This window comes from Rhinolophus sinicus, chromosome 3 (genome assembly GCF_057876585.1).
Source record: "Rhinolophus sinicus isolate RSI-liver-muscle chromosome 3, RSI-T2T, whole genome shotgun sequence".
Lineage (NCBI taxonomy): Eukaryota > Metazoa > Chordata > Mammalia > Chiroptera > Rhinolophidae > Rhinolophus > Rhinolophus sinicus.
Window position 1 is genome coordinate 180,236,092 of NC_142503.1, and position 17,678 is coordinate 180,253,769.

Consider the following 17,678-nt stretch of genomic DNA (forward strand, 5'->3'; position numbering starts at 1 on the left):
TTGTCATATTCTCAGAAACAGACTCTTACATCTTCCTAAAGGCAGCCGCTTATGAAGCTTTGGGTAACTCAATTTTTTGTTTCCTCTAGGAAAAGGGAAGCTGAAAAGTACCTTAAAGTTCAAAGCTTTCCAAAGCCAAACTAGGCAGGCAAAGGCTGGCCAGCTTATTTCATCAACTTTCATAAAGTTGTTCTGCCATCCTAGCACAGCAGCGTTTTTCCATTTATTAGAGCCTCATCCAAATCTGATTTCTGTTTATTTCTAGTTTAAAAAGAATTCCCTACCTGTGGTGCCCATACCACTCATTTATCCCCAAAGCAAATTTACTTACTCTTTATGTTCTAGTCTAATGATGTCTCCGTGTCTTACAAACTCCACTGGGAATGAAGGGTCTAGAGGATCTGCCAAGAAGAAACAAACATTGATACCTGAAATTATTCACTCATCAGGCTAGTACTGATTCAGGGCTTAGTGGTAAAGTTATAGCACAAGACGGTACGTGCTGGAGGTACTAACAGAGAGCTGTGACACCAGCAAGAAAGGGCCCCTTACTGTTTCAAAGGACTAGAGAAAAGTGTCCTAAAGATAATGCTTGAAAAGTCTCTTAAAGAGGGGGAGAATTTTTTCAGGTGAACAAGTGGGAGAAAGGCACAGAGGTATGAAAAAACGAAACTCATTTGATCAATGGCAAATGGTTTCATATGTTAAGGTGGGTGGGCAGCAAGGAGAGTGGGAATAGACGAGTGTGTGAACAAGTGGGCCAGACTGTGGTGCCAGGCTGGTTAGGAAATGCGGCCTTTCCCTTAGAGGCACTGAAGCCCCCACTGAAAGATTTTTAAGCTGGGAAGCCAAATAGTAGTAAAATTTTCCTTTTAGTAGTAAAAATATAGTCCAAAAATTAATTCCATGCAAATTATCATTTGCCCAGCTCTCCTCAAAATCACATTAAACTCTGCAAATTTTGCCAGTGATATTGTCTCTGGCATTACACTTGCTAAATGTGGGTGAAGAAAATGATGAAACGATGAAAGAAAGGGACTACAGGTGACTCTTGAACAACATGGGTTTGAACTGCGCACGTCCACTTATATGTACATTTTTTTCAATAAACACTGTAAATATTTTCTCTTATGATTTTTCTTAACATTTTCTTTTCTTTAGCTTACTTTATTGTAATAATACAGTAAATAACATATATGACATACAAAATAAGCGTTAATCAACTGTTTATGTTATCAGTAAGGCTTCCAGTCAACAGGAGGTTATTAGTAGTTAAGTTTTTGGGGAGTCAAAAGTTATATGTGGGTTTTCAACTGTGCGGGAGGTTAGCACCCCTAACCCCCGCGTTGTTCAAGAGTCAACTGTACTTCTGTATCATCTAGAAGTCAAGACCAATCAGGATCTAGAAAAGTGATGATAATGGAAAAGGAATCAGCAGTAATCACAGCATCACCAAAGGATCCTCGCAAATTTCTGTCCCAAACAGTGGGACACCAACAGTCAAGGTCAGGAAGACAAATTTGCCAGCACAAATCACTCTCTCAAGAGAATGAGAGAACTCAACCATACAGACGCTCAATCCTATGTGGGCTTTTAAGATCTCTTTAAAAGATTAATCAGCAAGATAACAAATCCAAAAAGTCAATGGGAGGGAAGTTTTATTTCATAAAAATTTGGGGGAGGGACACTTATAGCCATCAAGAACTCAAGGACCTCCGTCCACACAGTTCCCACTTCCCACAGTGCTTGTAGCTATCTGCCTTCACACAAATCCTTAGTTGCTTCAGTGAAATCCAACTACTTTAACCTAGAAGCCACAATGGAATAACAGGCCAGGGATGTTCACACTGTGGCCCATGCCCACATGACTTTCCAGGTAAAGCTAGTTCTTCCCTCATAACACCTGTCACAGACCACGTAAGTCTGGCCCGCTGAATCAAAACACAATTAATACTGGCGATAAAAAAGGACAGAAATAGACCCTGCTCAAGAGTGTCATAATTTATACTACTGAGTGTAGGACGCAAAGGCGGTGGTTGTGTATGCCACATTTCTAGTCCAAAAACCATGGCAAGAAGAGGCGGGGAAAGGCACAGAGAAGGTGAATTTAGATGAGCATCTGCCACCTCCCCACAAAGGCTCAGGAGCAGCTGACCCAAGATAGGTTGAGCCAGGTGACGTTTGCTGAGGAGTCACAGAGAATACCTGTGGCACAGGACAATCTGCAAGGCTCAGAAAGTGAGTGGGAGATGCCCTCTGTTCCTTTCGCAGCTGCAGCAGAAGGCACAGCCTATAGGTAGCTGGCTATTTGACCAAAACAAAGGACGATCCAGATACGCCCATGTCATAAAGCCCTTAGAGCCCAATAGGTGTGCGTCAGAGAAGCTTTGCCAGGCCGCCAGAGGGAGACCAGCAGGCAGTGAGTGAGGCACCAGACACCAGCCTAGACAAGTCTAGCCACCGGGCTGGCAGGCCCTCAGAACTCCAACTGACTGGCCCAGTCAATGGATGACCAGTGGGCAGCAGCGCTCTATCACGTCAAGACAAGTTGAGCTGCACCATATGCTGGAGTGTGCAATGCTTGGTGTGCTCTCAATGGGAAACGAGAGCAGCTACCACGGGCCGCAGTTGGGGCTATTCACCAGCCCCTGGTGGCATGCCCAGGTGAGCTCTTCTGGATGCAGTCTGAGCCTTGGCCCTGCTCTCTGGCTTCAAAATGACAGCTCTAAGTGTGAGATCTTATTTGTCTTGCTCACTGCTTATCCCCTAGGCTGACAACAGCATCTGGAATATAGTAGGTGCTCAATAAATAATTGTTGAAAGGATCATCGAGACAGTAAAGATGTCCCAGAATGCTCAGGAAAGCCCATCTCAGGACCATTCTGTTGTGAAAGGCTCGGAGTAAGTAACACTACAAGAAGCATCAGTTCCCCACCACGGTACCTGCATTTGTGTTATGTTTCTTGATGATCCACAGGTTGTTGTAGTCCTTGTGCAAATAGGTGGTGACCTGGGGGCGGGAGCGAACACCATCATTGTCAGCAGAGCCGCCACTGACAATCAGCACAAACTAAGCCTGCTTTAAACCTCCTTCAGAAATCCCACCACCACCCCGAGGGGCCGAGCTTCCCAGCAGACTCAGAAGGAGCTTTGTGAGTGAGAGTCTGTCCTGCCTTCTGCATTTAGAGAACCCTTCCCACAGTAGCCTTTTGATTGTCCCTTTTGTATCTTTCTGCATCTTGTCCTTAAAGTGCCAGCCTCCTAGAAGGAGGAGCTATGATACCTTGTGGGACACAGTCTCCAGGACACAGAGAGGATTTAGTGCATTTGAAGAAGTAATTAAGACCATGCCTCAAACTCTCTAAAGAAAAATCCATGCTATTATATTTTCTAGAATGTGGACAAATGACACTAAAAAGTTCCAGCCATGAATATCTCATCCTAGGAGGCTGAAATTTTAGCCCATAGCCATTTTGTATGCACTGACTTTTTAAAAATCATGTGTGTATATATACACACACACATGTAATGCTGTGAGTAATCTAACAGCAAGAACCTGGAAATAGTGGAAATGGTATAAATGTCCAATAGCAGAGGAAGAGTTAACATGATGGTATGTCCACAGCACAGAATATTACACAGCCACAGAAAACATTTCACAGCATTTTTTACAGCGTAGGAAAAGGCTTATAAAATGCTGATGCTGAAAATGGCCACCATTTATTACCAGGCACTGTTCTAAGCACTGGGCCATAACTACTATGGTTTTCCCTACCTTACTTACAAGGAAACTGAGGTTAAGTAATTTGCTCAAGGTCACACAGCTGATCAGCTGGAGAGTCAGGATTCAAACCGAGGCAGCTACTAACTCCAGTGCTCCCAGGAACAGAGACTATCTATACACAATTACGCCAATTATGTGGACAAGTACGTAAACACCCAGAAACAACAGAAATATAGGCATTTCTCTTACAACATGAATTTGTATAACTCCAATTGGACAAAACATGACTCATTTACTTGCAAAGAGATTTGGAATTAGCATTTAGGAAAATATTTATGCATGTATTACGGCTGCTTTGTTTCAATGGCTTTTGGTTTCTCAGAAAAAAATGAGAGGTAATGGTATTACGACCATACAAGAAGCTACAAAGTTTTATTAGTCCCCACTCCTGAACAAAAGCTGTACGTAGTTCACGCAGCTTGGATTCGCTCAAGGATGTTTAGCTTTTGAGGTGCTCACGTGTGCACTCGTCCTCCTCCATTCACCGTCCTTTGTCACAATTACTGCCTCCTCACTGGTCTTTGCTTCCAATCTGCTCCTCTTCTCAATCCATCACACTCCTGCTAGAGTTACCATTCTGTACTAGAGACCTAATCACATCGCGTCCTCCCTCACTAGCTTTCAATGCCTCCCCAGTGTCAACGGAACAACGTCAGATCTGCTGGAATGCATAAGGCCTCTCCACAACTGGCCCCACCACCCTCTCCAATCCTGCTTCTCCCTCTCAGGCACGTCCACCACAGCCACACCTAACACTGTGTAACAGGGACCGGGACACAGGACCACTCATTCATTCAGACAATACTCACGGCCAGCCCTCCAACGTGCACTTTTCACCTACTATCTCATTGAATCCTCACAACCACTCTGTGACGGACAGCGGTACAACTTGTTTTCCCCAATTTAAGATGAGGACCCTGGCACACAGAAAGGTTAAGGAATTTGCTGGAAGTCATACTTCAGGGGGACCAGGATTCGAACCGAAGAATATAGTCTGGTTCCCAGGCCTGTGCTTCTAACCACTGAACTTCACTCATCACACACTCTGTGCCAGGCCCTGTGCTGGGCACTGAGCCTTCCAGGAGCTAACAATCAAGGCGTAAAGAGACAGGAGGAAGGAAGGAAGCACTCACAATTCAGTGTGAAAACAGCCACTACACAGGCTTGTAAAGGGGCCAAGAAAGCCTCTCACACCAGGGCCCTAATCCAGGTCCAAGTAGAGGTGGCTCAAGGTGGTCAGAAGGCAGCCCCTACGCTGAAGCCTAAAGAAACTAGAGTTAGCCAGAGGAGAGAGGAAAAGGGTGCAGGAGGAGGGAGAACGCCCTAAGCAGGGGAAACAGAGCAGGCAAAGGGCAGGAGGCAAGAAAGAGAACAGCAGGTTCAGTCCTGGCAAACCATTGGTGTCGCTGCAAGCCCAGTGATAAGGGTTCACTGACCTGCTGCTGGCGGGCGCCAACGCCCTCGGGGTAGAGGTGCCTGTGGGAGTGGAGGTAGCCGATGGCCATGCGCAGGTTCTTCATGGTGATCACAGAGCCGTAGGCCAGGTCTGCGAGGAAGGCAGGTGTGGAGAGTGTGAGCGGACACCATGCTGGGGCGGCCCCTGGCCGGGAGGGGCCTCCCAAGCCACAGGGCTGGCTGCCCCTCTCAGCCCCTGGGCCAGCCCTGCCTGAAGCGGCTGCACAGTTGTCTTCTCACTCCAATGGGCCAGGCCAGGAGGGAGGTCAGCACAGGGTCTCACAGGCCCTCCCTCTCCCTCCTCCGAAGGCCTTCAGAAGGAGCTGGTATTGACAATGTGATTATTACAGCACTGTGCGTGATAGCAAAAGATTAGAAACAACCTGTCCTTCAGTCAAGGTCTGGACACGCATTCATGGAACAAAGGAAGTAGTAGTTTATGTCTTCATCTGGAATGTTCTCCAAGATACAATGTTATGATAGATTGTTAAGATAGACTTTCCACCCTCTATCCTTTTGTGCCTTTTGAATCTACTACCTCTGTCCTCGTCTCAATCCCCGCTCCACTGAAACAGGTCTCACTCCATCACTGATGGTCTACTCCTGTCTTCCTCTGTTCTTTCAATTGGTCAACAGACTGACTGTACCAATTACACGTGGCTCCAAAGGTGGAGGAGGCCCGGCTGCAGCCCCAGCAGGCTAAGCCTTGGGGAGGGAAGGCGGCTCCATACGCTGATGAGCACCAGCCAATGGGCAGGTGCCCCTGCAAAGGTGTGACGATGTGTGACATGGTGGGAGCCCAGAGCAGGGTGGGATGAATTCTCGCCCAAGGAGTAAGAAGAGGATGGCTGATGCAGGAGACCATAGCTGAGCCGGGCTTTCTAAATAACGAACAGGAATTTGCTAACCTCCACAGCTCCATTCTTCCAAGTTCTCACTCAGGCCAACACATGCCCCTGCAACATGTGCTCCTGCACACATACGCTGCACCTTTCCTTTTGAAAATGCTCTGTTCTCGCTTCTCAACCCCACCCTCCCTCATGGACCCTCCTGCCCTAGCTAGTTCCCCCTCCTCCCGCCTTCCCCAGGGACCTCACTTCAGCCCTGTTCTCTTCCTCTTTCTAGTTTCCTTACGGGTCACACCACTATCAGAGCACCAATCACCCCTTCATCTGGCTGTTCCTCCTTTGAAAGCATCAGCCCCAAGCCCACTGACCCCATTGCATGGATTTCCCTAAGCATCTCCAGATGAACCTCTCTAGCATAGAACTCAGTACCTGCCTTTCCAAACCAACTTTTTGCCTGGCTTCCTATTGCTTATTCTCCACAGTCTTGGAGGGCTCACTGTGTTGTAGGCACTGCACAAGGCACTGGAGAGACAGAGATGTAGTCCTCGCCTCCAGGAAGCACTCACCTGGGCTCCAGTCCTCAGTGACATCTTTCTTCCTCCCTTTCCATGTTCGGTCTCCCTCATATGTGCCCGTCTACCTTACCCTGTGACCGGTACCCCCATGCCCAGCTCAAGGCCCTGCCATGGTATTCCAGAGGACATCCCTGCCTCCAATCCCGTGCTCTCCCTTGCCATCCTACACTTGGTCACCAGTGTCACCTGCCTATGGCAAAGCCTTCCTGGCCTCCTCCCTGCCCAAATGCCCCACTGGGTCTCTGCTGCTTGTTTAATGAAGTCAAAGCCTCATCCAGACATTTCAAACCCTCATAATCGAGGCCCAAACTATCTTTTCAACTTTATCTTCCAGCGCCTTGCTGCACATAAATCTGTGCCTTGAGTTCTTCCCTGTCCTTGGCCTTGATCATGCTGTCCCTTCTGCCCAATATGCTCTCTCCTCCCTCTCCATGGGTTGAAATCTACCCATTCTTCCAGGGCCTGACTCCAAGGCAACTCACTCTATGCACCTCTGACCCCCTCCAAACCCCTAGCAGAAGTCGTCTCTCGCACCCTTCAAACCCCATAGCTGTGTTCCCTCTTTAAATACTAAACACATAGTCCACACCGGGCTCTGTACTCAGGAGGGCGTCCATCTACAGCCTCCAATGTGGCTAACGCTTGCTCAACTACTATCTGTGAAGAAGTAACAGGATGTGAGTGACAGAATACGGTGGTGGAAACTGACCAGTGGCCTTGAAGGCCTTGTTCTTTCCCCGATTGCTCTGGTTGGCCCTCCCAGAGCTGGCTGGGATGCTTCCACTTCCCACTGAGAAGGCGGTCTTCAGGGTCAAGGAGCTGGCTGCTCAGGACATCTACCTCTGCACTGCCTGTGCACCAACTCATTCTCTGGAGTCCTTGTACTAGAAGTAACTGGACCTTTCTCCCACTTTGCCATCTACAGGCTGAAATAACTCAAGCTATCAAACTAGCCTTTTCTAATTCAACTCCCAGGAAATCCTTCCGCCCTTCTACATTCGTAAAGGCCAGGAGGTACTCACGCTCAGGGATGGAAGCGTTATGAAGGTTGTTTCCTGAAAGCCGGGCCTGAAAGGCGGAACTGAAGAAGCCATCGCCAGGACCACTGGGGGAGAGGAGGCGCAGAAAACAGCCAGGTTAACAGAATGAAATTGGGACTGCCCAGGCACCCTGGAAAGAGCCCTGCTTGGTTAGTGGTAGGCGCCGGAGCAGTAGTGTGGTATCACAAGACAGACCTGGGTGATGGAGCAGGAGAAACTGGAGTCCAAATCCCAACTCAGACACTTACTAGCTAGCTGACCTTAGGAAGACATCTTTGTTTAGCCTAAGTTCCTCATTTATAAATGGGGGATTTTAAAAAAAAATCAAAAGAATTCAAAAATGATTATATGATTGAATGAGATAATGTGTACAAAACACTAGACATAGTTCCTGACACTTAGCAGCTACTCGGTAAGTAGGAGCTGCTGCTGGTGTTACTACTGTTATCCTCACTCCCACTGCACACCCTTACGGTGGCCCATCCCCGTGAAGCAACAGGGGACTTTGCTACGGGGTACGGGGCAGCTTGCTGTTAGGAAGTTCTCCTCCTCGTTCAGGGATGGTGCTGGCCTTCCCGAGCCCTTAGGCTACCCACAAGACAGCACACAGGAGGAAACAAACGGGAAAAAGCCCTGGGTCCCCCTCCTACCATCCCAACCAGGAAATCACACGGCCCATGCGTGGGCTGAGAGGCAAGAGGAAGACCCCAGCGAGGGGCTGGACAGGATCCGCTCTACCTTTTACTCAGCACCGTGAAGTGAACAGCGTAAGTGGCTGTGTAGAGAGCCAGCGGGAGCACGATGAGGCACAGGACGCGAGCAGTCAGGTGTTTCCCCACAGTCACCTGCAAACAGAGCCAGGGTGGGGTGCTGGGCACAGGGGGCTCTGCTAGTCTTTATACATTATTTGGGCATCATATGTATGTTCTTTATGTATGTAAGTTATAACCATAAAAAACTGAAAATCTAACAGCCCAAAATAAAGAAGAATATGTGGAAACCCTAAGCCTTTCCCTAACACTCCACCATTGAAACAATGCGGGGGACTGAGCATGGGCCAGCCCTCTGCTGCCTGTCCAGGCCTCACCCAGACTGTGTCTCTGCCACTGAAAAGGCACTGCCTGTACCTTCAGCATTATCACTCATCAGTCCCTTCTATTCTATATCGCAGTCACACTGAGTCCTTGCACTTTCCTCATGCTTCCTGTACTGTGCCAGCCCCACCCAACATATGGATAATTGCTCCTTATTTTAACCTCAGGCCTCTGCTTCCTCCCAGAAGCCCTCCTAGATCTTCTGAGACTGGGCTCATACCCTCCTCTGTGCTCTCACAGCACTTGTGGGCTGGACTGTAATTGCCTGTTTATTTATTTCTCTCTGTCCATTGTCTCTAGGGGGCAAGGATCTTTGTTTTAGTCATCTGCATATTGTGTCTCACACTTAGTGGAGAGTCTGTCTATATTTTCTGAATGAATAAATGAACTCGTTGCGACTTGGTTCAGAAGTAATGGAGAAGCATTATAGTAAAACAGCTCCAGCTTGGAGTCAGCCTGCCCTAAGTCTGAACCCTAGATTGGCATCTTACTACCTGAATGACCTGGGGAACATTACTACCTCTCTAGCTCTCAATTTCCTCAGTTAATGTGTATGTATATATATATATATATATATATATATATATATATATATATATATATATATATAGTCATAGGATGTGGAGTACAGCACAGGGAATAGAGTCAATGGTACTGTAACAGCTGTATACGATATCAGAGGGGTAGAAGATTGGGGGAGGGAGGTTGTCACTTTGTGAGGGGTGTAAATGTCTAACTATTACATTATTTTGTACACATCTGACACTAATAAAAAAAAGAAAAAAGAAAGGGGAATACCATATTTTGCTGTGTATATGCGCTTTTCCCCCCAAATTTGTGAGGAACTATAGGATGTGCATTACACATGGGTAGCACTAATTCCATATCTATATAAATGTTTTTAATTCTTTTAGTTATGCTCACAAGTTAAAAGTGTAACTCTAGAAATCAATGATATCCGTATGCAAAATAATACGCTGGAATATGATAATTGGTTTTGTTGAACTTACTATGAATTTGCAACAACGAAGAGTTCTTGGCCTTCTATGATGAGTAAATATTGTAAATTTGTTATGAGTAACTTGTATCTGTTCTTGTGTTTTGTAATTATTTGTTACATAAAATTTCTTGAACCATAATGTTAGAAAAAAATGCTAAAATTCCTTTATAATACCAAAAACAAGTGCCTAAATGTAAACAGATAAAAATTTGAATTAAAAAATAAGAACAAAAGATTTTTTTCCCTGAAAGTTTGGGCCAAAAACATTGGTGCATATTATACATGGCAAAATACGGTAACTACCTACCACATAGGATTGTCACACAGTGCTTGGCACAGAATCAGCCCTTAATAATAATATTGTAATAAACCCTACAGGCCAATCTGGAGACCACGAGGCAGGAAAAGAAAACTGTGAGTTCGGAAAGTCATCCCACCCATTTTCCCTAAGGTCCCATGCAGTCAGTGTCTGCCATGTATTCGGCATGAGCCCAGCTGGATAGAATCCCCTGGCTGGGTAGTTTGTAGAGCATTTAAAAAACATTACAGAAACGAACGCCAAAAGAGAGCTCCAAGAACGGTAGTTCATCTTCTCCCTTTACACCTGTCCGGCCTCTCGGCCTTGGCCTCCTCCCTGCTCCCGGAAACAAGACTAGCCGGACAATCAGCTCTAATGCGTCTTTTGGAGCAAAAGTTAATATAAGACCCCGTCTTATTTTACTATAATATAAGACCAGATCTTATATAATATAATGTAATAGGAGACCAGGTCTTACATTAATTTTTGCTCCAAAAGACGCATTAGAGCTGATTGTCCAGCTAGATCTTATTTTCAGGGAAACACGGTATCATGCTGCCTACAGAAGGCAGTTGGATCCAGCCCCCGTCAGGCCCAGAACACAGCCACTCCACCGTGGGCAGCAGAGGCTGAGAAGGGCCACTGGCTCAGCTGAGCAATACTGGGGAGCAAATACATTTCTACAAGTACTTGGGTTCTCACCAATGAAAGACTGAGGTCTCCAAACAGGTGCCAAAGGTCTGAAATGGTGTTCCACCCCACTTGCAGGATGATAAAGAGGCCAACAAACTTGACCCCTAAAGCACCAGCCAGATTAATGCCAGTCAGGCTGAGCCAGAACCACCAGGGGGCAGAGAAAGGCCTGAAAACCAACAAGATACAGAGTTCAATTTGGCAGCTGGAACCAAACTCAAAAGCAAGAGCGACAGTGGGGACGGGCAAAGGTTCTCTGACTCTCAGAGGCTATGCTGTGCCCCCCTGTTTGAGGGCTCCTAACCTCATGGTGGCTCCAAGGAGGGTGTGATTTGTGAAACCCCTGAAACTGCAGGAAGCACAGTGCGAGAGTGAGAAGGAGCTTTTTCTGGGGAGAGGGGTCATAGCTTTCCCGGCTAAGAACAGAACTTACAGCAAGCAAGAGGCTTATTCCTCAGTAGTGACCCATTAAGTGGGAGTCAATGGAAAATCCAGAGAAGCTCACTGGACTTGGTCAGCCCTCTCCTTTGTATCACCTCTGGGCCTTGGAAAAGCCAGCATTTATTGAGTGCTTACTATGTGCCAGGCACATTCCAAGTACTCTACACATATTGACTCTTTATCCTTCACGACCCCGCGCTAGGTCCTATTATTATCCTCTCTTTACATATGAGGAAATCAAAGTACAAGAGGTGAAGTAATATAGGCAGCAAGTGGCGGAGTGTGGTTCCACAGGGTTTGCTATGCTCACAGCACCTGGGACACTGTGCTGCGATTTTCTGATTATCTGGCTGCCTCCCCTGCCAGAGTGAAGGCTCCCTAACAGCCAAGACAACGTACCTCGGTACCTCCAGTGCCTAGCACAGTACCTGGCACATAGTATGTATTCAAGAAATGGCAGGTGGCAGTGAATGCGGGAGAAGTAAACCCTAAGCCAGAGAGCTGGTAGCCACTGGGTCAGGCTTTGTTAGCATAACGCAATTTAACGAGCTTTGCCATGCTAGGGTGAAACCAAGTTGACTTCTGGAAAAGCCTAGGCAGAGCCAGCTCTTCTGGTTTAAATAGAAAGAATGACTGATTCTACTCTCTCATAGGCAGAGGATGATCTGGAAAAGACTATCCTGGGGGGAAAGCCGGCCCTCCAGAACAGCTTTAGAACTGAACAGGGCCTGCAGGGATCCCCTTGACTGCTATGGACCATGCAAACCAAATTTATATCCATTATTCTCATTGTTAGTTCAGGACTCTGGAACCACTAGGGGCGAGGAGACAAATAGTTTCCAGGCAGTATCTGCTCTGGTGCCCGCCCCTCTCGGACAGATAATGTGCAGGATAAGTCGTCCTAGGATCTGCGACCCAGCATCAGTGCCAAGATGTGCCTTACCAGACGGTGAGTGGGGGGAGGTATTGGACCCCCTCCATAATATCCACAAACCCCCACCTAAATCCATCCCCACTGTAAAAATGGTAATACTTTTGAAAAAGACATTGACATTTTCTTAGTTTTATGTAAAGCAAAAATAGAAGCATCTACAGAAAACTTTTTAAAATCTATGTTTACGATCTAAGTGGGTAATCTACGTTAATTAAAAAACAAAAAGTTGGCATGCCTTAAACCCAGCTTCAAGACAAGTCCTCTAGGCACCCACCCTGTCCCTGGCCATTATAGAAATTCTGACCCCCCACCCCCCAAAGAGGGTATTTCTGACCTGTGAGCACAGGAGTTGTGCTTGACCATGCTCAGCATGGCAGCCATGATGAAGAACAGCAAGATGGGGTCAAGCAGGATGTACTGGGACAGAGTGAGGCATCCTGTGTCTGCAAAACATGAGCTCGGTGGTCAAAACGGAGACTGAGCGATGGGCCCCCTGAGAACTAAACCCCCCAGCAATAAGAAGCAGTCCCCCGTGTGCTTAACTGCATGTAAGCATTTGTGCCGCCAAGACCAGATGGCCCCTGAGTCATCACGGAGTCATGAGAGAAGTAGGGGGGCCATAGCTTTGGGGTACACCAAAGCCCAGCGATAGAAACAGCATCTCACACTGCTTCCAGGCCCTTGATCTAAGAAAGGCCCATGTCATTTGTTCAGAATAGAGATGAGAGCTTCTGCTCATTTCCACCATCAGAAAGGGAGTCCTGCCTCCCTGCCTCCCTGCCTCCCTGCATGTGTAGCCACAAATGACCTACACCCAGGACAGAGTCTTACCATTTTACATGAAGTCTCTGGTGGGAGTTGATTCTCCCACAGGTGCCGAAGTGATTTATTTTTAAAGAAAATTGTATTACATCATGCCCCTGCTTAAACCCTCCAATGTCTTTCCTTCTCACGCAGACCGACAAACTCCTCATGACGCTGTCAAAGCCCGTACGGCCTCCCTACCTATCCAACCTCCTCTCCCAACACTCTCTGCCGCACTCCCTCCACTCTGGCCGTGCTGGCCTTTTCTTGCTGTTCTTTGACCCAAGTGTTGCCTTGTACCAGGGCCACCACACATGCTGTTCCCTCTGTCTGAACACTCTTCCCTCAGATCTCTGCATGGCATAATCACCTGCTTCCCTCACGTCTCTGCTCAAGGCGACCTCTTCGGGAGCTCTTCACTGACCACCCTACCTAAACCAGAATGACTCCCCACTATTCTGTTCCTTACCCTACTCTATTTTCTACATCGCGCTCATTGCTTAGGATGCTATATTACAGACCTATTCATTTATTTGCTTACTGTCTGCCCCACTCGTGAGTAAGCTCCAAGATGAGAGAGTGTCTCATCGGCATATCCCGAGGCCAAGAAATGTGGCCTACCACAGAGTAGATGCTTTAAAAATAATTGTTGAATAAAAAATGAATAAATGACAGAATGAGTAACTGAAATGGGAAATTAAAATGACACAAGGAAAAAGTCACCAGTCCTCTACGGAGAGGCCCTATAGTCAGGCAACATACCTAGCAAAACAAAGCCAGAATTACCCCTAAAATACCCACCTAAATTGGTCTGCACTTCTTTAAATGCTACCCTCTATGAGATCATGAATTCACTTTCAGAAGAGCAAGGCTAACAACAGGATCAATTTCTATGGGTCAATTCTCATTTATCCACGTGAAGATCAGCCACAGAAAATATTTAAGTTCCCATTTTGCTAACTCCTGCTACCCAGCTACTTCTGAGCCATCTGCCCTTGCATTCAGTTGAAATTAGTTTAAGGAATGCAAACTAATTTTGATAGCAACCTAAGAAAAGCAGAATTAGAATTGCAAGCCTCCTTCAAACTCTCTCTCTCTCTCTCTCTCTCTCTCTCTCTCTCTCTCTCTCTCTCTCATTATCCAACCCAGACTCAAATGCGGATAACCTGGAGGTAATCTAGTCCTTGGGATTACCCATGCCAACTCTCCCCTCCAACAATATAAAGGTTCGCTACATACAAGTATGTATCTATGTAAATGTTACACATATAATGTGAATAAAATGAGGTTTGTAATACACTTACCCAATCCTAAAGTTATTTAAGAACTGGGCCCACAGACACGACTGCTGAACTTACTCCTTTCCAGCTCCGCTCACAGTGGTACTCAATTTCCCGAGAAACGCGGTACAGGGCAACTTACCAAAGGTGAGGAGGGCGGCGGCGAGCAGTGCTGCTGGCAGTGACCTGGACAGCTCCAGCACCGTGAGGTAGGCAAAGGGGATCAGCAAGGAACCGAGGAACGCACAGAACTAGGGAAGGAAAAGAGAAGCAGTCAAATACCCGGCTAAGCTCAGCCCCAGGGACCTACTGGACTCCACGCAAACTAATGTTTAACATAAAAGACCCTAAGGAAGGCATGACTTGGTGACCTAACATCACCTGGAATACGTATAAATGAGAAAGTGGTGTAAATCAAGCAACATTTATGTTCCTTCCCATTGAACACACACTTTTGCACTGACACAAAATCAGCACCGTCCAGCCAGGATGGTGCAGGCAGGATGCCACACTGGTTTCAAGTGGGACACGCTGGGGTTGGGCTGCCCAGCACTGCCAGCTGTGACCCTGAGAGAGTCACGTCTATCTCTGTATCAGCCTCCCCCTCTGTGTAATGTGAACAGCAAGAGTTCCTACCTCATAGGGTTTACTCTTAAGATTAAATGATCTAACGTTTATTAACACACAGGAAGTACTGGATAAATGTTAGCTTCTATTAGAAAACTGTGGGTACAAGGTAAGCAAAACCTCTCTGAAAGTGTTTTAATATTTCAGATAATTCTAATGTTATTACTATTATTTCTCTCTTGGCCCTTTTCTTCAATCATACCAGGAATCACTTTCTACTCTACAGGTTGTATTTTGATTTTGGAAAAAAGATTGGTTGACATTTCATTATCTGGAAAGTTTTGTTTTGTTTTGTTTTGTTTTGAACAACCAGCCTTCTTTCCACCTCGCTACCCTGTCCATCAAAAGTAAATAGACAAGCCCAAGAGAATGGAAATTCTCACATTGGGGTTGTCACTTTTTGTCAACAGAAAGCAATGTGCCCTAGTGTGAAAGGGAATGAGGCTGTTATATTTGGCCTTCTCAATTTCCATAGCAAGTTCACAATGAGTCAAGCCTATATCCAATCATACATGTTAAGTGGTGTTAAAAAGTCATTAGAAAGACACAGAATCGCTTAAGAATATGAACTTGAGGGTATGGGACTCTCCTTGTTTCATACAGTATGATATGACCATGCAAATCATCCAATGATTAGCCCAAATAAGCACTTAGCATTTATCTAAAGTGCTTTGAGCTCCTCAAGGAAAGGGGTTTGTAAGTGCAACCTGCTCTGAAAGCTCCACGTTGAGGGTCAGTTTCTTCAGGTTTCATTTTACAGTTATGGACGTGGTCCCCAGAGTTGGGTGTCTAGGCCCTGCCATGCTCCATCAAGGCTGGTGCTGGGCCTCAGGGCAAACACATGGCCTCCCTTCACAGACTGAAAAAGCCCTGTTTGTGCCTGACACCTTCATGGGAAAGAAGTAGGAATCTGGTGACAGGGGCGTGGATGCTGAAATCGTAGGAGGAGGCCCTCGGAGGCAGACCACAATATTCCAGCAATAGTGGTTGGAGAGAGGAAGAACGTGTAGCTTGCTAACATTCTGAGGCCAATGTCAGAGCTCCAGGAGGCTCCTGGCTGCCTAGGCCCTGGCTGCTCTCCAACCTGTAGTCTGATGCCTCACACGGGCAGGGTAACAGGTGACAGGGTGGACTTGCTCCTATCTGTAATCTCTGAGGTATCTGGGCCCCGCCCCCTGCCCTTCTTACCCGGCTCATTTCCGAATCTCTACACCTGAATCTCTACTATAGGGTATGGGTCCAATCAGCTTCCCTCTTTCCCCTGCCCCCTTCCTCCAAGTTCATTTATCTACATCTGCCACCACTCCAGGGCTTCCAACTGTACATTTCTGACTGGGTCTGTCCCCAGGGTTCAGGGAGGCTACACCAAGTCAGGAAGCCTTACTCCTCTCATTCCCATGTAGTTGTGATGCTCATATTTGTCCCCAGGCTTCTGGAATAAAAAGGTACCATCATATCCACTCAGGTAGCCAGCAAGACCTATCAGCATCTGAGGAGAGAAGGAGAACAAACAGAAAGATGAGAGACCTTTGAGAGAAGATTCCTTTGTCCCCTGAACTTCCCTCCAGCTGCATCCAGACCTTGGCTTCCCTCGACAACTGTCCATAGGAGTTGCCAAAGTGACATTTTCTCCTGCAGCTGTTGCAGGGCAAAGAATCTTTTGTCTACAGAGATCATTGCTTGAAACAAATCCTCTCTTGTGTTAAGGCCAAGTTCTTGGGAATAGTGCAGACTGAACACTTTAGGAAGAAAAAATCCCCCCCAGTTTGAAGGGCAGGGCCAATAATGGGCTCTCTCATTCAGCCTTCTTTCATTTGCTAAGAGATAAAACAGGACAGCTCATGGGGGCTGATTCCTGGGAGACTGGCCCACTGAAAGGAAAATGAGGTTCCATGTCAGAATGAGGAGGGAGAAAATTGGCCAAGTTGTTACACACCAGGAATAGAGAGAAGGGGAGAAAATAGAAAAGAGGAATGCAAAGGCAATTGCCTTTCCCCAGAGGGGAAGAGAAAAGTCCCAGTGGAAAAAAATGCCAAAACGCCAGAGACTGGTTTCTCCTTTTTCCAGTGTTCCAAAGGGAGGCAACCCTGGCACGTCCCAAACCAGAAGAAATCAACTACAAACTAAGAGTCGTGAATCCTTCAAACTATTTAAGAGGATCAGCTTCTTCATTCCTATCTTTCCTTGGCCATCAACAGTGTAAAATTCTCTTTTTCACATAAGCAGCTAAAACATAAAAACTGTCATCGAATACCCAGCACCTGGAACAGCCCCAGGTCACCCCAGGAGGGCTCCTGTGTTCCAGTGAGGCGTGTGGAGGGCAAGCCCTTCCCAGCAGCAGTGCTTGTGGGGGCTTGGATGTGGACCACTAACCAGCTCAGTTTTTTCTCCAAGGAGTTCTAAACAGAGTCACTCTCTATAGTTCCATGTCAAGGTACAGAAGCCAAAGTTCAGCAGTAAGTGATGATAAAGACTTTTGTTTAAAAACAAAAAAAGCGGGGAGGAAATCCTGGGTCCAGAAGTTAATTAATATAATTAATTTAATATAAAGTAATATAAGGTATTAGAAAGACAGAGCCATCCAAATACACAGATGAACTAAAACTGACAGGTGACAATCAAAACGAATGCTCATTCCCACGTGGGATCTCAGATGGCAAATCTGTCTGGTGCTGGTCTGACTTCCCAGACTGCTTGGCTGGTCTGGTAGAGCGAAGACATGAACAGATGGTTTGGATCTCAGCACCCCACATGCTAGCTGTCTCATTGTGGACAGTACTTACTATCTCTGCACTACAGGTAATA

At 46.6% G+C, this 17,678-nt stretch overlaps 1 protein-coding gene across 2 annotated transcripts in view; it reads right to left on the reverse strand.

Annotated features, from left to right (window-relative positions):
* Positions 1 to 17,678, reverse strand: part of POMT2 (protein O-mannosyltransferase 2) — a 39,012-nt gene that overhangs the window by 10,980 nt on the left and 10,354 nt on the right. For both annotated transcript variants that reach the window (XR_016020912.1, XM_019733494.3), the window contains exons 3-11: positions 16,258 to 16,362; positions 14,389 to 14,497; positions 12,497 to 12,605; positions 10,797 to 10,956; positions 8,441 to 8,547; positions 7,685 to 7,767; positions 5,221 to 5,330; positions 2,944 to 3,010; positions 332 to 401 (exon numbers count right to left, since the gene is read on the reverse strand). Coding sequence is in view for 1 of the 2 variants with exons in the window: in XM_019733494.3 (XP_019589053.3) it covers positions 332 to 401; positions 2,944 to 3,010; positions 5,221 to 5,330; positions 7,685 to 7,767; positions 8,441 to 8,547; positions 10,797 to 10,956; positions 12,497 to 12,605; positions 14,389 to 14,497; positions 16,258 to 16,362 (920 nt within the window). In the remaining variant the exon portion in view is untranslated. The remainder of the gene's footprint in view (positions 1 to 331; positions 402 to 2,943; positions 3,011 to 5,220; positions 5,331 to 7,684; positions 7,768 to 8,440; positions 8,548 to 10,796; positions 10,957 to 12,496; positions 12,606 to 14,388; positions 14,498 to 16,257; positions 16,363 to 17,678) is intronic.